Source organism: Dendrobates tinctorius, unplaced genomic scaffold (assembly GCF_039654945.1).
Source record: "Dendrobates tinctorius isolate UK_male_01 unplaced genomic scaffold, ASM3965494v1 ptg000019l, whole genome shotgun sequence".
Taxonomy (NCBI): Eukaryota; Metazoa; Chordata; class Amphibia; order Anura; family Dendrobatidae; genus Dendrobates; species Dendrobates tinctorius.
This window is the reverse complement of record NW_027361687.1, coordinates 74,725,425-74,745,765: the sequence shown is the minus strand read 5'-3', so window position 1 is coordinate 74,745,765 and position 20,341 is coordinate 74,725,425. Positions and strand designations below refer to the sequence as shown.

Below are 20,341 nucleotides of genomic sequence, written 5' to 3'. Positions count from 1 at the left end.
TAATACCGTATAGTCTATTCAAACATTATACTTCTTCAAAATATAATTCTATTCTTACATATATGAATATTCTTACTATACTAGGTTTTATAGCAGAGTTATTGTAATTAATAAAGAAATGTCCATATTTGGGCTTTTGGTTAATGGTGGTGCCGTTTCATTGATGTCTGTGGAAAAGAGTTGATGATGGCAATGTGGTCAGTGGGGGTACTGCAGGTGCCTGAATTAAAGCTTTACCATTCTGGTGGCCTCAAGATAAGATAGATAGATAGATAGATAGATAGATAGATAGATAGATAGATGGACAGATTTTGGCTAGCCATCGGGTGGGGAGAGTGTACTGATAGGCACACACAGATCACATCATCCACAATTTTGAATTTTCAGAAATGTGTACTCGACTTTCCCTACACCCTGGATGGCAAAGTGGCAGTGAAGGTGTTAATCATATGTTGAAATAAAAACAGAACACTAAGCGGCAGATTAATTAGATTCATGGCGATCTGACGGACTATTAGTCACCGCCAGTCTCTGGTAAAGCTGCCTCCCTAGCTACACCGTGTCATCAATCTCGCCCGTCCCTGCGCTGGGTTATGTTATTAATATTGGGTCCAGGAACGCCCAGAGAAAAAGGAAGAAGAAAGCATCTGATGTGTCCGGGGAAAAGATGGAGATCCAGTCCTACACAGGAGAAAATGGCATGGAGCCAGAATATTGCTTTATACGTAAGGCCCCGGAATGTTCACATCCACTACACATCAGCTGTCATGGCTCCCAGTGTGATGCTTCCATGGCGCCGCATCACAGTGTGATGACTCAAATAAGGTTCTTCAACATAGAATATGATGCCCCCACAGTGCCCCTCATACATAATGATGCCCCCACAGTTCTCATACATTCTGATTATCTCCAGTGCCCCCTATACATTCTGATTGTTCCCAGTGCCTGTCATACATTCTGGTGCCCCTCATACATAATGATGCGCCCACAGTTCTCATACATTCTGATGTCCCCCAGTGCCCGTCATACATTCTATTGGCCCCAGTGCCCCCCATACCTTCTGGTGTCCCTCATTCATATTGAGCCTCACACATAACAGCAGGTGCCTTCTAGTGATGTCTTCGCACCTCCTGTGCGGAGCCTCAGATAGCACAGGGGAGCTGGATGGTGCAGCAAGGAGCAGACGTCTCACTGCTCCACCACTTTGTTGGCGTTCTCAGAACACAAAGTTGAATCTGTAACATACCCCTGTCCTCACGGAACTATGAACAGTGAGGTACCGCAGGCGTTCACTGGATTCTCACCCTTTGAGCTACTGTATGGCAGACATCCTAGTGGTCTGCTGGATGTAGCCAAAGAGACGTGGGAGCAGGAATCTACGCTGCATAAGAGTGTCATTGAGCACGTGGCCAATATGCAGGACTGAATTGCAGCTGTCAGGCCTATTGTAAAAGAGTATTTGATGGGTGCTCAGGCAGCGCAAGGCCGTGTATATAACAAAAATACCACCGCCCGCTCCTTTAAAGCAGGATATCGGGTGTTGGCTTTGGTGCCCACCACTGAAAGCAAGCTTATGGCCAAGTGGCAAGGGCCGTATGAAGTTCGGGAAAAAGTGGAGAAAGTAAACTACTGAGTTTGCCAGCATGGGAAAAGGAAACCCGAACAGTTATATTACGTACATTTGTTGAGAGCATGGAAGAACCGGGAGTGTATGCTTAGAGGAGTGACTCCCGACGTGTCATCTGGGGACCCTCCAATGTTGGTTTGGACGGAGGTCGATGGAGAGGTAAAAATAGGAGACACCCTCTTGAAACAACAGCGGTGAGAGGTGCGGAAATTGATCCAGGAGAATACGGATGTATTCTAGGGATTACCCAGTCGTATCTCATCCAGCATGACATTGTCACCGAGCTTCATGTAAGGGTACGAATGAAAACGTACTGTGGGCCCGAGGCCTGGAGATAAGCCATGAGGTAAAACAAATGCTCCAACTGGGAGTAATTGAGGAATTCCGGAGTGACTGAGCTAGCCCAATTGTAGTAATCCCGAAGCCAGATGGATTGTTATGATTCCGTAAACTAAATGAAGTGTCGAAGTTCGACCTGTACCCAATGCCCCGGGTGGACAAGCTAATCGAGCGACTGGGTCTGGCCCAGTACTTCACCATGCTCGATCTGACCAGGGTTATTGGCAGGTGCCTCCTCCGGAGTCGGCCAAGGAAAAGACCGCCTTCATAACACCAGAGGGCCTTTACCACTATGTCGTCCTGCCCTTTGGACTACATGGGGCTCCTGCCACGTTCCAGAGGCTGATGGATATAGTGCTGGAACCCCATCGGAAGTATGTGTAAGCATACTTAGCTGACATCATCATCTTTAGAACTTGTCCTGACCTGTTACCGCCAAACAGGTGAGAGCGTTTTTCGGGAACATTGGGTATTACCAGAGGTTTATACCCAATATTTCAGGGAGAACAACACCCCTGACCAATCTCCTCAAGGGAAAGAAGTTGGTCATGGTTCGGTGGAATCCCCAGGTGGAGGAGGCGTACCAATCCATGAAGGTGGCGCTGTGCGGACAGCCTGTCCTCATTAGCCCCAACTTTCAGGAACACTTCATTGTACAGACAGATGCCTCTAATGTGGGCCTAGGAGCACCTGTCGCAGGAGGTGGACGGAGAGTTTCCTACCTAAGTAGGAAACTCACCGCGGCCGAGAAAAATTTATAGAGTAGTGGAGAAGGCGTGCCTGGCCATTAAGTGGGCCTTTGAGTCCCTGTGTTATTATTTGCTCGGTCGACCATTTCACTTGGTAACAGATCATTCACCCTTGGTCTGGATGCGGAACACCGAGGAGAGAAATGCGCGGGTCACCCGTTGGTTCCTGTGTTTGCAAAATTTTAATCTTACCGTAGAACATTGGGCGTGTAAGTCACAGGGAAATGCAGATGTATGGTGACAAATGTTCAACCCCACAAGTTTGAACAGAGGGGGGATATGTAAGGCAGTGACTGGTGTCATTTGCGAGGGTTGCTATGTGTCCTCCAGGATGCGCTCAGAAGCGTATTAGATCCCCTGGAGGGCCTTGTGGTCACAGCAGGACGCCTGCGAGTCACAAGGCAGAATAAAAGTAAGCGTGAACCTGGTCAAGTTGTTTGGCCAAGGAATTGTTCAGGAAAACCCAGTATGATCTTTTATTTTTTAAATGGACTGCAGGAAGGTAGTCGGGCTAGTCCGTTTCCTCTTGCAAGTGGCCCATGGCCACAGATTCTAGTTTAGAGTTTGAGCTGGTCAGTTTCGAGTTTGCAACCTACGGAGCAGTCGACTCTGCAGAAGTTCCGTCTGTGTGAGCTAGCACAGAACCAACAGAGCGAACTCCTAGCACCCCATATACGATAGTACAGTTGCCATCGGCAACCAGACACATTTATGGCAACCGGACACATTTATGAACTATGTTGTTTCCCGGCTGCGATCCAGAGGATACTGTGTGCTGTACACTGCATGAGTTTGAAAAATTAAACACGTTTTGCTGTTATCTTTTCCTGGGGTCACTGCCTGTCACACTGCACCCACCTTGCTGCACTACAGTACATACATACACAGGCGCCGGAAGGACCCCGCACGCATTGCCTCTCTGTACATACCTATGCAGGCTCAGGCGAAGATCCCGTACACATAGCCTCTCTGTACATAACTATACTGGTGCCGGCAAGTATAGTACACATTGCCTCTCTGTATCCCGTACACATTGTCTGTCTGTACATACCTACACGGGTGCCGGCGTGGACCCCGTACACATTGCCTCACTGCACGTACCTAGACGAGCACGAGCGAGAACCCCGTACACATTGCCTCTGTGTATGTACCTACACAGGTGCCAGCGAGGAACCCTAACACATAGCCTCTCTGTACATAGCTACACGGGCACTGGCAAGGACCCCATACACATTGCCTCTCTGTACATACCTACGCAGGCTCCGGCGAGGACCCCGTACACATAGCCTCTCTGTACATACCTTCACGGACACCGGTGAGGACCCTGTACACACATTGCCTCTCTGTATGTACCTACATCGGTGTCGACGAGGACCCCATACACATTGCCTCTCTGTACATACTTATGCAGGCTCCGGTGAGAACCCCGTACACATAGCCTATCTGTACATACCTACACAGGCACCGGTGAGGACCCCATACACATAGCCTCTCAGTACATACCTTCACGGGCACCGACGAGGATCCCGTACACATAACCTCTCAGTACATACCTACAGTGGTGCCACCTAGTACACACATTTCCTCTCTGTACATACCCACATGGGTGCCCGTGCACCCTGTACACATTGCCTCTCTATACATACCTATACGGGCGCCGGCGATGATCTCATACACATAGCTTCCCCGTACATACCTACACTGCTGCTGGCAAGGACACACATTGCTTCTCTGTACATACCTACGCGGGCGCCTGCAAGGTGTGACGTCTGCCTGCGGTCTGGGCTGCAGCCGGACAACACCCCGGGAAACACTGATACCCTTTACCCCTATACAGGGATCTGGATTTATAGCAGAGCCCAGGAGGTGCTGTCTGAATAGGAGCAATGACCAGAGCAGGACGGTCGCCAGAAAGGTGTTCCAACACAGGACACAAAGGCAATGATATCCGAGACTAAACCAGCCGGGCAAAAATGGTATAACAACGGTAGACAGCAGCAAAGACAGATACCAGGTCGAAGCCAGAGTCATAAACCAGGAGAGTCGCAGAGGTACCGAATCGTTAGACAGAAGCAGAGTCAGAATCCAGGCCGAAGTCAGTGTCATAAACCAGGAGAGTCGCAGAGGTACAGAATCGTTAGGCAGAAGCAGAGTCAGAATCCAGGCCGAAGTCAGTGTCATAAACCAGGAGAGTCGCAGAGGTACAGAATCGTTAGGCAGAAGCAGAGTCAGAATCCAGGCCGAAGTCAGTGTCATAAACCAGGAGAGTCGCAGAGGTACAGAATCGTTAGGCAGAAGCAGAGTCAGAATCCAGGCCGAAGTCAGAGTCATAAACCAGGAGAGTCGCAGAGGTACAGAATCGTTAGGCAGAAGAAGGGTCAGAAGTCCAGGCAAAAGTCAGAGTCAGTCAACAGTAATTCACACAGTAACACGCAGGGGAACCAAGAATATATCCGGCGGCCTGCAAGAGCAGTCCCAAGGTATTTGAGGGATCAGGTCATCCCTTACAGGCCCGTGGGCTGATGATGTCATCCGGACCGCCCCCAGGACCAGGCTGGATGGTAATGCACCAGCCCCTTCATGACTGACCGAGGAGCGAAGCCTGCGTCCAGCGGACGCCTGCGCAGGAGCCTCATGACTATCGCCGCCATCACTCGGGGTTGAAGCACAACGCCTCCCAGAGACCAAGGCCGAGACTGCAGGCCACGTGTTAGATGGTGATAGGACAGTCCGGCGCCTCCTAGTGGTCGAGGCCGGGACAGCAGGCCCTGAGTCTGACGGTGATGTGATAGTCCGGCGCCTCCTACTGGCCGAGGCGGGACAGCAGGCCCTGAGTCTGGCGGTGCCGTGACACAAGGATCCCGTACACATTACCTCTCTGTACATACCTACGCGAGCGCCAGCGTGGACCCAGTACACATTACCTCACTGACATACCTACACAGGCGCCAGCGAGGATCCCATACACATTTCCTTTTTGTACATACCTACACTGGCGCCTGAAATGACACACATTGGCTCTCTGTAAATACCTACACGGTTGTTGGTGAGGACTCTGTACACATTGCCTCTCTGTACATACCTACACTGGCGCCGGCAAGGACACACATTTCCTCTCTCAACATACCTACACAGGCGCCGGCGCAGACCCTGTACACATTGCTTCTCTGTACCTCGGGTAGCGGCGAGGACTCCGCACACACATTGCCTCACTGTACATACCTACACGGGTATGTACGCAGGCTCAGGCGAGGATCCCGTACACATAGCCTCTCTGTACATAACTATACTGGTGCCGGCAAGGACACACATTTCCTTTCTGTACATACCTACACGGGCGCCGGCGCAGACCCCGTACACATTGCCTCACTGTACATACCTACACGGGCGCCGGCGTGGACCCCGTACACATTGCCTAACTGCACGTTCCTAGATGAGCACGAACGAGGACCCCGTACACATTGCCTCTCTGTATATACCTACACAGGCGCCAGCGAGGAACCCCTACACAAAGCCTCTCTGTACATACCTATGCAGGCTCCGGTGAGGACCCCGTACACATAGCCTCTCTGTACATACCTTCATGGACACCGGTGTGGACCCTGTACACACATTGCCTCACTGTATGAACCTACATGGGTTTCGGCGAGGACCCTGTACATGTAGCCTTTCTGTACGTACCTACACGGGCGCTGGCGAGGACCCATACGCATAGCCTCTCTGTACATACCTACACGGGCACTGGCGAGAACCCCATATACATTGCCTTTCTGTACATACCTACACAGGCTCTGGTGAGAACCCCGTACACATAGCCTCTCTGTCCATACCTACACAGGCACCGGCGAGGACCCCGTACACATAGCCTCTCAGTACATACCTTCACAGGCACCGACGAGGATCCCGTACACATAACCTCTCAGTACATTCCTACACTGACGCCAGCAAGTGCACACATTTCCTCTCTGATCATACCCACATGACCCTGTACACATTGTCTCTCAATACATACCTATACGGGCGCCGGCGATGATCTTGTACAAATAAATTCTCTGTACATACCTACACTGCTGCTGGCAAGGACACACATTACCTCTCTGTACATACCTAAGCGAGTGCCAGCGTGGACCCTGTACACATTACCTCGCTGACATATCTACATGGGCACCAGCGTGGACCCCGTTCACATTACCTCGCTGCACGGAAATACACGGACGCTAGCGGGGACCCCATACACATTACCTCACTGTACAAGCCTACACGAGCGCCGGCGCGGACCCGATCCACATTGCCTACCTGTACATACCTACACGAGCGCCGGTGAGGACCCCGTACACATTGCCTCTTTGCAGTACCTACATGGGCACCAGCGAAGGCCTCGTACACATTGCCTCTCTGTACATACACGGGCATAGACCATACACATTGGCTCTCTGTACATACCTACACTGGGCGCCTGCAAGGACACACATTGGCTCTCTGTACATACCTACACGGTTGTTGGCGAGGACCCTGTACACATTGCCTCTCTGTACATACCTACACAGGCGCCAGCGAGGACCCCATACACATTGCCTCTCTGTACATTCTTACAGAGGTGGCGGCAAGGATCCCGTGCACACATTGCCTCAGACTTGTCTCACATTTCCTACATTTTGGCCATTAAACCTTCCACACACTTTTAACACTAAAGAAGAGAAGATCATATTGTGTCACAGTTCTAATCTCCTGCTCTCTAGTGTCAGTCTTTACTGCAGTTCTGGCATCTTCTCATGAACCAGGAAGATTAAGACAGAGAAAACTAAAGGTTCCATCTGGACAGATGATTTTGGGTATTTTTATGTTTATTCCTATGGAGCGTCCGGGAGAAAGACTCAAGATCAATAAACTTCTGCTTTACGACTCATCTTACACAGCGGAGAGGCCATTCAGAAGAGTCTGCAGGTTCATAAATACTGTAAGCCACCAGAGGGGGGTGCAATTACAGCCAAACGACAGGGACGCCATATACGGCAAGCCGGGTGGGGTCATACAGAAAAAACAAACCATACAGCACCTAATGGGTTAAGCCTGATGTCTAAGATGTTAGTGTCTCCTGAGGACCAAGTATAGCAACAAATCTTCACACAGCGCCTCCTAGAGTCACACGTTGTTAAAGACCGGCCTCTCGTCACACGAACGAATCTTATCCCAGGCTTCGGTTTTAAAAATCATTGAGATGAATTGAAAAAAATAAATGAAAACATAAATAAAAAATGGATGATTAGATAAAAATAGATACTGTATATAAAAAGTAATAGTAATTAAATCAAAATTAGATAAATGTTTAGATAAAATATAAATAGAAGAATCATTAAATAAATGAGAGAATAAATAATAATAAAATAATAATAAACAGCAAATAGATAAATGATTATACAAAATAATACATGGATAAATAATTAGATAGAAAAGATAAATAATTAGATAAAAAATAAGATACATAATGTGAGAAAAAATAGCTACAAAAAGATAAATTATTAGAATGATTCACTAAAATTTTAGATAATTACATAGAAAAAATAAATGATTTGATAAAAAATAATTAAATGAAAAATTAGATAATTAGATAAAAACAGATTAATAATTACATAAATAAATAATTTGATAAAAAAGGATAAACTAGATAAAATATAAATAAATTGGATAAAAAACAGAAAAAAGGTAAGGAGATAAATAATTGAATGATAAAATAAGTAGATAAATAGAGAAAAAAAGAAAAAATAGATAAATAAAAAAATAAAAAACAGAAAAAATAAAGAGATAAACGAAATAAGTAGACAAATTAAATATTGAAATACATGAATAAATAGGTATGCTGTAAGATAGATGGGTGGGTGGATGGATGGATGACCGGATGGGCGGATGGAAGGCAAGTAGATAGAGATGAATGAATCCTTTTTTCTACTTTTCCTATTACCAGTCATGAGATTTCTTTGCTTTGTTACTAGGAATCAATTTTTAGGATCCAATTAGACCTTGTCTAAATCTGACACCGCAGTCATCAGAACACAATGCTGAGACGCCGCACGTCAGGATTTTCCTCTCCTCTGATATGTTGACCTTTAAGAAGGTTAAAACGATGGAAAAGGCGTAATTACGGCGATGTGTTTTCGATTAAGGCGGGCGTGATGATAAGCGCTGTAAGGCGCGATCTCTGCTGCGGAAACTTATGGGATTCTCCTAGTTTCATAATTGACGTCCTGTGGGTTTCTAATAGCAGCAGACGATGTTACGGTTAGCCTCACCATACAAATTGTCGCTGTACCTGGAGATTTATATTTTGGGGTTCCTCACTAGGATTCCATTTCTTTAATGAACATCCCATAAAGCTGGACACTGACTCCAGCAACAACCTTCTCAGAGTGGTATTCAGCTTTCCTTTATTCTCCGGCCTCTACTACTTCTCTAACCTTCACTTCTTCACAAGCCTTCCAATCTTCTCCATCCTTTCCTTCTTCTCTAGCCTTCCCTTCTCCAGTCTTTCCTTCTTCTGTAGTCTTCCCATCTGTTCCAGATGTTGCTAGCCTTCTCTCCTCCAGCTTTCCGTTCTTCTCTAGCCTTTCCTTCTCCATTCTTCCCTTCTTCTCTAGCCTTCTTCTATCATCGATAATAGATGATAGATAGATAGATAATAGATAGATAGTTAGATAATAGATAGATAATATGTAGTTAAATAGTTAATAGATAATAGAAAGATAGATAGATGATCGATAATAGATAGGTGATAGATAATAGATGATAGATAGATAGATAGAATAGATAGATGGAATAAATGGCGCTATAATAATAAATAATAATAAAAATAGATTAATAGATAGATCATACTTAGATAGTTAGATAGGTATATAGATATGGGATAGATAGATACATAGAAAGATAGATAGATGATAGAGAGATAGATGATAGATAGATGATAGAGAGATAGATAGATAGATTTGGGATAGATAGATAGATAAATAGATAGATAGATAGATAGATAGATAATAGATAGATAGATATATAGATGATAGATAGATGGATAGATAATAGAAAGATAGCTGGATAGATAGATAATAGATAGATAGATAGATAGATAGATAGATGATAGATAGATGGATAGATAATAGAAAGATAGATGGATAGATAGATAATAGATAGATAGATAGATAGATATATAGATGATAGATAGATGGATAGATAATAGAAAGATAGATGGATAGATAGATAGATAGATGATAGAGAGATAGATAGATGGATTGATAGACAGATTTATAGATAAATAAATAGATAGATATGGGATAGATAGCTAGATAGATTCTGTAGATGTTGGTGGCAGCATATGATGAGAAGAGTTGACTATGCTGACTGATGTAGGACATGCAGGAATTTCCGTACAGTAATTCTCCAGCACATTTATCTCTGGGATTACAATGATGGCACACTTAAGAGCCGGTCTTCCTCCTGATAATGGCTCTCCATTAGTGTAATGCACTTGCCGACTTTCAGAAGGGTGCATTTGCTGAAGAGCTGAGGGTCACGGCGTGTCTTTCCGCATCTCACACTTTAGCTTCGAATAATCAGCTTTTCTGCACAGTTCTGTGTTCGGTGGTAATCTTTCCCCACATGGAGATTACCCCCATCGCTGTGTTAGTACACACTGAGGACCGTTGCCGGACTACAGACTGCCATATAGATAGATGATAGATAGTTAGATCTCTACAGTCCTCGCACTTCTCAGGCCCTGTAGCGGTGGTGGAGGAAGCTCTGACTTTGACTCTTCCGGAATGCGCTGATTGCTCGTTGTGGCGCCCACATGTTGGCACAGATTTTGCCTACCGTAGTTATTCGGTTTCTGTGTATTTCTTGCTGAATTTATCCGAGTGTAATAAAATAGCTGATGTGAGGATTTTTTTTGTGTCTCCACAGCCAGCCAACCAGTCACATCAGACGTTTTGGTTGCAACAGGAGGCCGAATGACCCTCACCTGCACGGTGGATGACCATGAAGACTCTTCCCTTCAGTGGTCCAATCCAGCACAACAGACTCTATATTTTGGGGAGAAAAGAGGTATGTAAACCCCTTGATGTTACTTGACTCCATGCTCCCCCTAGTGGTAACTGCAGGTAGCTACAGCATAATGCACTGTCTCAACGTCAACACAAAATTGCTCTATATTTTTGTGTTATTACTACTCCTTTGATGCTCACTTTGGATGTGACCCATATTTGTACCCATAAATAAAAGCCAAATCTAGAAATCACATTGACATGACTCATATTGGGTTTTGGGTACAGACTTCATGATTTGGGAATAGGTAGAAATGTGTTGGGTCGACTCTGTAGGCCTGGTTTAGAAATTTTGGCTTAACCTTTGTAAATTATTTTTATTTTTCCATCACAGCCCTCAGAGATAGTAGAATCCAGCTGGTGAAATCCACAAAGAACGAGCTGTCCATTAGTATTAGCAATGTGGCCCTGTCTGACGAGGGCGAGTACACCTGCTCCATCTTCACCATGCCGGTCAGGACAGCCAAAGCCATGGTGACAGTCTTAGGTAAGTCGAGTAAGAGAGGGGGACATGGAGGATGTGAACATCCAACCTCTAAATGTTGAATCCTTCTGTCATTTCCCGCTATAGGGTGTTATTTGGCGCTACTTTGGGTCAGAGCTGGGCACCATGGCATCTTGACCAGTCTTCTCATTAAGTTCTCCATCTCCATTTTCAGGAGTTCCCCAGGAGCCTGAGATCGCTGGATATGATAGGCCAATCAGAGAAAATCAAAATGCAGAACTGAGGTGCACAACCAGTGGCAGCAAACCTGCAGCCAACATCAGGTGGTACAAAGGACCAGAGGAGCTGGAAGGTGAGCAGTGACATGGACCTAGAAACTTGCCAAAGTGATCTATGTGGCTTTTTAAGGTTACATTTTCCCAGTACCTTAAGTCCTTCAGATGTCTTTAATTTTACCTTTCTCTCCCCTCATCCCAGTCTACACTATACGTTTTGGTTGTTTTTTTCAGGAGGCATCTAGTTTTTTAATGAGGTATTCTAGTTTTGATAAATGAAGCTCATTCCTTAAAGTTGAGCAAAAATTTTTGTTCCCAGCATCCTAGACCCTGGCAACCTCTTGTGATTTCTAGGTCACACGACGTCATATGAGGCTAAGTGACTAAGCCTCGGGCGTTTTCATGATGTACAAGAGCCTAGTAATTGTAAGCCTGTGTACACACAAAGTTATAAAGTGATCTATACATATAGTATATCAGAGCAGGTAATTACCTATAGCAAAGGTCAACGACACACTGCCTCCCTACCCCAATGCACGTTTCGTGTCACTCGCTTCCTGACCATTATTTACAGTGTCATGCACTTGTGTTTCTGTTTATGTGACCAGGACTTATCCTCTGCTGCGATGGTCAGGATCACTTAACCCCCTCAGAGGGCTGCTGAATTAGCAATTGTGGTCTCCCTCTGTCACCCCACATGCCCCTACACAATGATCGCTGGATACCAATAGGTTAAAAAAGGCAGCCAGTGGGCCTAAGAAAGGTCCGCTCGGTGTATCTCCCTGATCAGATGATCGCACAATTAAGACCTTTAGTTGAATAACAAATATTTTTTAAAAATGAAATAAAGCTGAAAGCGTCAAAAGATCGATTAAGGTGGGAAGCCGTTAAAAAGCAAATGGGTAACACGGTGCGGCACATAATCCGGACTTCAGATGAACACTTGCAGTAAGTGATGTGTTCTCGCACTGTCTCCTGCTCTATTTCACCTTGACAGCTGACATTTTGAAGATTTTTTTTTCTCAATGTGATTTCTGTATTTCCCATTATGTCTGACTCGGGTTGTGTGAGGAGGCACGGATGTATCTGCTTAGCGCTGACACCGTTATGACTAAAGAACCAAAGCAGGAACCCAACCGCAAGTTTGCCGTAGGGTCTTTCTTCTCAGCCATTAGCTGATGGCTACAAGCGGTGGGACATCGATGTACAGATACGGGGGGCTTTTGTTATTTCACAGAGCTCCCGCGTGTGCCGCCGCCATCTTCATGGTGTATTTATGAACATTTCACTCTTACTGTAAGTTGCCCTTTGATGTTACAGTGCAAAAACATTGTCACCGAGCCCCATTGTAAATCCTCGCGCTTCTGAAGATCAAAGGCTCGGTTTCTGCTCGTCCTTAAAACAAAGTGACTAGCTAATCTTTCCCCTTACGTAACCGCGCTCCCAATCAGAGCAAAGCAGACGAAGACGGATCATCCAAGAACGTCACAGAAAACAACAATTGGGATTACCGTAAGTACAAAATGGTTTCCATGAGTTGAAACAACGAGCTCACCGAAGGTCACCACTCAGCGGATCCACACATCTTGGATTTGCATTGGCACCATCTGCCGTACATAAGCTTACGACATCTGTGCACAGGTATCACCAGGGTTGTACTGCCGGCCCCCGAGGTTCCATATTGGGGTGATATCCCTTCTGTTGTCTTTCAGCTTGACTGTGTGGTATCGATGACATTCTCATGGCACACGAGGGTCTATTGAAGGTGTGTGTGCCATGTTTCTCCGCTTGTGGTGGGGCTTCACTGGAGATCAGTAAATTAGCAATTCTACAAGCAACCGGAGGTTCATTTACCCTGGAAAAAAAATAACAAATCAATGAAAAAAATGTAGAAATATTTTTAAAAAAATATAAAAAGTTTGTAACTGTCCGAAACTAATAAAATATCTCAATATTAATACCATACGGTAGACAACATAACAGAAAAAATGTGGAATTCAGAATTGATGTTTTTTGGTCTCTTCACCTCCAAACATTGAAAGTTAACATACATTCGCCACATTCGTAACTGTCACAGCAAATACGCAATAACATTTATCCCATGCTGTAAATGACACAACAAAGGAAAATTGGTACGGCAGAATTGCTGCTTTTTGGTGACTTCATTTAACCCTCCCCTCCCCCAAAAAATGGAATAAAAAGAGACCAGAAAGTCGTACGGACCCCCAATTGGTACTGATACAAACTACAGCTGAAAGCCTTTTAATAACACTATTGACCAAAAAATAAAAACGTGACAGTGCTTGGAAGGCAAGGAAGAAAAATCAAAAGCAAAGAGGGATCCACTGAGACTTTGCTGCCCAAGAGTCAGCGTAAATCTGGAGCTGGCCCTAGCTCTTCAGACTTGCATGACCTGCATAGTGAAGGAAAGCTTTTTTCCATCAAAACTTTTTATGTTAATTTTTACAGATGGGTTTCATTACAAATTTTGCATCATTTATTTTTCTGCACATTCAGCTTTGATGTGGTATGTGGTCATCAATCAGCTGAGAAGAGCTCAGAAAAAGATTGATAGAGTTACACACTCTCCCATTGGACTGCCAGAATGAGCTCACTGACAGATTCTCAGTTAGCTCATTCTGCAGCCAGCAATAATAAAGTAACACAGAGACTACAGAAGGCAAGCACTACAAACATTTAAATGAAAACCAAATCTAAAATGATTTTTAGTAAACTATACTTGCATCTAAGTAAGAAAAAAATGGTCCCCAAAAGTGGATAACCCCTATAAGAAATGTCAATAAAATACGTCTGGTAAATGCCTTTATGGCTATCTCATGTACTAGGCAAAGATGGTATGACAAAATGTAGTATCTATGCTAATGGAGCTGATAACACCTGTTCAGAGAGAGTGACAGGTAGCGGACCCCCAACAGTCTGGGATGGATGACCTATTCTGAGACATAGGATGGTGGGGGTGTCGGGTAGCAGACCCCCACCAATCTGGGACAGATGCCCTATTCTGAGACATAGGATGGTGGGGTGTCGGGTAGCGGACCCCCACCAGTCTGGGACGGATGACCTATTCTGAGACATAGGATGGTGGGGGTGTCGGGTTTCGGACCCCCACAAGTCCGGGATGGATACCCTATTCTGAGACATAGGATGTCTGGACAATCCCTTTAAAGTATCTGGCCGCTAGGAAATAGCATTATTTTCCCTTTGTTCCTCTCCGTTCCTGATGGCCACCTTTAGTCCGTATATTAATCTTGTCTTGTCAGCCAAGTAGGCATGGTCCTAATGAAGACACCCACAGAGAATAGTTGAGGATCATGCCCCTTTGCCTAACAAGTCTAGATTTATATAGGCAGAATTTCTAGCGATATTGGTGTCTTTAGGACTTGAACAGCCAACTGCCCTACCAGACTTGCCTATTTTTCATTTGCCAAATGCCCATCTGGCCCTGATATCATTTTTAGAGCAAAGTGTGTCGAGAACTGACAGCTACGCCCCCTTCCGTCCCATACATGGGTATAGGATAACCCTAGGAAGGTGGTGGGATGTCCATCCATAGAACCATTCTCACTTTTATTTGCTTCTGTCATCCTTCAGGAGCTCGAAACTCTGAGACGAAAGATGCCAACGGCAAAACCTTCACGGTTGTGAGCCTCATCAGCTTCCCAGTGACCAAAGATGATGACCAGATGGAGATTACCTGCACTGTAGGCCATGAGTCAATGCCCAACACATTCAAGTCATCCAGCCAGAAGCTTCAGGTCCTGTGTAAGTGCACGTTTCTTATACCCATGGTCGTAGTCGTTGTGTGGTAATAGTACTTGTGGTTGCATGTGGACGTCGGAATCAGGGTGTGGTTGAGAACCACCGAAACTTCTTAGATGGTTCCTCTTGAGCTTAGAAGTTCATATGTTGTCAGACTCATGGTTTACAATTAGTTTCTTGGCTGTTCTCGGTCTTGCCATATTTTTAAGTGTCAAGTTCACAAGCAGTGTTGTCTTCAATAGCGGGACAGTTAACCTGTTCTACCTAATTACTGCTCTAGTGTTTCTCAAGTCCTTTAAAGGGTTATCTAAAATCAGAAAAAAATCAGGGTTTTTTTTTGCCAGAAACAGTGCCTCCCATGTCTACAGGATGCACCTGGTATTGCAACTCAGCCCCATTCAAATTGATAAGACCTGAATGAGTGAACAGTTGTAGTCTATAGTCAAGAATGGCGCTGTTTGTCAACTAAGATCCTTTCAAGTATTAGAAAAGAGAGTTATTTTCAGTATGTTGCAATAGGCACCATTCTTGTTCATAAAAGGGAATTAGTATTGCAACTAAGCCCATTTCAAGTTTATTGGTCTAAACTGCAATACCAGATATAGCCTATACACAAGAGTGGCGCTACTACTGCAGGAAAACCTGGAACCTTCTTCTTTAGCCTCAGACCTCTAATAAACCCAAAATGGACTTTTTAGGATAATGTATTTAAAAAAGAAACTTCCTTAGATAAGCCTTTTAAAGAAGACCTATCACTTGCTATAAACATGTAATATGTTTACCAGGTGTAAATGCCTCCGTTTTCCTGAATCCGAAGATAATTTTCTTTTTTTTCTGCGCCTCTCCGTTCCAGAGATATGGCCCCCTCTTCTTTGTATATAAGTCTACTCTTGTTATCCAAGAGGGTGTATTCCAGATAAAACCGCCCACAGGTTGAGGACCACACCCTCTTGTCAACAAGACTAGATTTATATACAAGGAAGAAAGGGCCACATTTCAGGAATGGAGAGACGCAGAGACAAAATAAATACATCGCCGGATTCAGGAAGACAGCGGCATTCACACCAGTTAAAAAAAAATATATATATTTATGGCAAGTAATAGGCCCCCTTTAAAGAGGATTCCTCCTTAAAACATCTAATGTTATGCTCTTTTTATGTGGAAAATAGTAGAAAACGATAAACTAATTGCTGTTTTGCCGCGTCTGAGGATTTGCTGTGCTTGCATCCCTCGGTTCTCTTGTTACCTGTATGTAATTACTGTGGAAGGAGATTGAGCAGTCCATTGACCCTTCTACTGTAGGCTATTAGCACCCTCCTCACACCAGGAAATGTATAAATGAGGGACGTCTCCTCCAGGAATAGCTCTTCATTTACCCAGAATGATTGCATTATGTGATCATTTGCACCAGTTATTTTTGGCTCTTATGATGTCACATGTAATTGGTGATAATTGATGCCATTGAGTGTGGAGCATTACCCCCAAGGACTACGCTGTGTTTAGAAGATTTCATACATTAATAAATGATTTACTGCTAGGACTGTTACAGCCCCTGTCCTGTGTAGGTCAATGGGGTGTCACACAGGTCAGAGTTGGCCTTGGTCTCTCATTCTGGAGGAGTCTTATGTCAATGAGGGCCATGTAGTACCACATTTCTCCTGTCGTGGTCATTGCAGGTGACATTTGCCAATCACAACTGATTCTTGGGTGCTTCTGCTTTTATTATGGAATTTGTAGTATTTTTTTTATCTAGATCTCTATTATTAGTCAGACTGGACTTAAAGGTATAAAAAGCATCCATCTCTGGAGGATCCAGGATCTCCATGGATTACATAAAAAGCAAAAGAAGTGGGAAATTAACTGTGTAATACCTCATGTCTCCTGTGGGGGCAGTGCTGGGGAACTGAATACACGCTGTCATATTTTTTCACAAACTGTGGAGAAGGGACATCTGGCTGTAAAGAGCATCTTTCTCGGGAAGACCCAGCATCTCCACAAATTACATGAAATGCCCAGTACATTGGGTGATAACTATGCAATACTTCATTTCTCCTGTGGGGGCAGTGCTGGGGAACTGAATACATGCTGTCATGTTTCTTTACAAACTTCGGCTGATAGAACCAACTTAGCCTTATTTTGGAGGACCCTTTTGGAAAAAAAATTGTAAAAATGCTCTCAAGTTGATTAATAGGAGCACACCGCTTCCCAGTCATCGGAATCGGAGAGGTTAGAGTCACTATTGGTGCAAAGCGTGTCTCTCTTCTGGAGGACTTGAACAAGTCTTTATCCAGCAATTTGAATGAGGTCAATGTAATTCCACTTTTCACCTGTAGTGGCCACTGCACATGAAATAAGCCAAGTCCTTCTCCGCTCACAACTGATTGTGGGGGACGGTGTGCACCTCATTTTATGACTGTTCAGACCAGCATCATGAAACTGTGCGCTCTTCGGAACCAGCTTCAGAGCAGCACTCACAAGCTCTATAGAAAGAAGCCTGTAGGCGTTGCTCCCTTGCCTAAGAGACTGGCCACCTCTGATAGACTGCAGAGGTGGCCAGTAACCTAGGCAACTAAGCAATAAACTTGAAAATCCTTCCGTTTTTGAGAGGGGGAGAGTTTTTAAAAACAAGTTGATTGCAAAGTTCCAATTCATTAAAGATAACGAGACAACCCCTGTAATGCCTCTATTAAAACCACAATAAGCGGAAGTACTCCCAGAATTGAGATTGGGAGCAGCGCTTGGATAAGCACCCTACAACACTTTGCGTACCACGATCCAGTGATTGCAGCCTCCTGACATTGGGCTTAGGCGTTGAACCAGTTCTTATCTCCGCCACGTACACAGCCCTGTCCTACGGCATATGCAATAGTGCAGCCTGTAGAAGCGATGTCAGCAGCCTATAGGAGGAGAACGGAACTTTCAAGTTTCCATGGCAACCACTGCCAGGAATTGTCCAGTCTGCGGGAAACTGAATGTTTTGCCTAAAGGCTGGAATGGCAATTATGTACAATCTGCCCGAGATTCTCCCAAAAACTTGTCTGGCTAAGGAAATCTGCATTTTCCTTCATTCCTCATGAGGGAAGAATTCTGGAATATCTTTTTGTTGCCTTTTTGCAATTCCTCTGTTATTCCTCCTGGAAATTAATTACGGTACTAAGCCTAAAACTCGGTGCACCCGTTGTGCTTTTCCACCCACACTGACAATCAGTGTTTTGGGCTTATGAGTTCAGGTGAGGGAGTTAAAGTGGTCCAGAGATTCCCTCGTAAAGGGGTAATCCGGCTCCGTTCACTTCATCGGGAGATATCTGCCGACTTGCTTGCTGGAGCAGCAGGTATCTCGCACATGCCCTATTCATTAGCGTACGTCACTGCCCCACTCTCATCCCGATTACCCCTTTAAGCTTTATCATGCTCTGACACCACAGGACCTTCATGAGAAATAACATCATACAGTATATCAGATTTTTTCCAGATTGCTCTCTTAAGTTCTTAACATCTTTAGAACCTGAGACCAATGCCATTTTAGAAAACCCTCTATTGCACCTCCTGGAAAAGTACAAGAACGATGAGAAGTGGATGTTATTCTGTCCAATCAGTGCTGATCAATGTAAACTTATATTTCCAAGAAGAATAACAGAGGGACATTAAATATTAATATTTACTAATTTACATGTGAAGAGAGCTGTCAGGTGTTTGAAGAAGGGACCATTTAGGACCCACTTCTGTGAGCCAGAGCTTCTGCAGACTCGAGCTTCTGCAGACTCGAGCTTTGGTAGACTCGCGCTTCGGCAGACTTGGGCTTTGGAAGACTCGAGCTTCGGCAGATTCAGTCTTCGGTAGACTTGGCTTCGGCAGACTCGAGCTTCGGAAGACTCGAGCTTCGGTAGACTCGCGCTTCGGCAGACTTGGGCTTTGGAAGACTCGAGCTTCGGTAGACTCGCGTTTTGGCAGATTCGGGCTTTGGAAGACACGAACTGTAACTTCGGCAGACTCGCGCTTCGGCAGACTCCAGCTTCGGCAGATTCAATCTTCGGTAGACTTGGCTTCGGCAGACTCGAGCTTCGGAAGACTCAAGCTTCGGTAGACTCGCGTTTTGGCAGATTCGGGCTTTGGAAGACACGAACTGTAACTTCGGCAGACTCGCGCTTCGGCAGACTCCAGCTTCGGCAGATTCAATCTTCGGTAGACTTGGCTTCGGCAGACTCGAGCTTCGGCAAACTGTAACTTTGGCAGACTCGCGCTTCGGCAGACTCCAGCTTCGGCAGATTCAATCTTCAGCAGACTCGAGCTTTGGCAGACTTGAGCTTCGGCAGACTCAAGTTTCAAAAGACTCAAGCTTCAGCAGACTCAAGCTTTCTTAGGCAATTCACAGATGTCCCAAGCATCAAACGAGTATTGCGACATCTGTCGACTAAAGGCACCCCATTGCCTTGGTGTGGAGAGATTTTTCTATGCTTCTGTGTATGTTTATTTTTAGGTTATGAGCACTTAGTACTCATTTTTTTGCCATGTGGAAGGTGAATGCATGTGAATATTTTAGTTTATTTCATTTGGTTGAACATTACGCATTTTAAGTCTAATTAGATGAATTACAAAGTTCACTAATTTAATTGAACATGACATTTGAAAAATGATAATCTGAAGACTAGAGTTGAGCAAAATGGGTCGAAAAAATTCAAAAGTCGCCGACTTTTGGCAAAGTCGGGTTTCATGAAACGAAACCCGACCCTAGGATGAGGTCGGCCACGAGGTCGGCGACTTACGCGCCAAAGTCGCGTTTCAAAAGTTTGTTTTGCGCTCTTTTTCAGCCAATCAGGATCCACGGACACTGTGGGCAACGTGATGACCTAGGCACGGGTCACCACCATCTTTCAGAAGGGCATGCAAGTGATTGGCTTGCTTTGGTGGGAGTCACAGGGGGTATAAAAGGGCGTGCACGCCGACCGCCATCTTACTTCTGCAGATCTTAGTATAGGGAGAGGTTGCTGCTGATTCTGTAGGGAGAGCGTTAGGCAGGGAAGAAGACAAAAAAACTGCTT

General features: G+C 45.0%; 1 protein-coding gene across 2 annotated transcripts in view; it reads left to right on the top strand.

The window, feature by feature from the left end:
• CADM3 (cell adhesion molecule 3) overlaps positions 1-20,341 on the top strand; it is a 456,473-nt gene that overhangs the window by 313,669 nt on the left and 122,463 nt on the right. For both annotated transcript variants that reach the window (XM_073567238.1, XM_073567239.1), the window contains exons 2-5: positions 10,663-10,803; positions 11,137-11,289; positions 11,462-11,599; positions 15,135-15,305. In XM_073567238.1, coding sequence (XP_073423339.1) covers positions 10,663-10,803; positions 11,137-11,289; positions 11,462-11,599; positions 15,135-15,305 — 603 coding nt within the window. The remainder of the gene's footprint in view (positions 1-10,662; positions 10,804-11,136; positions 11,290-11,461; positions 11,600-15,134; positions 15,306-20,341) is intronic.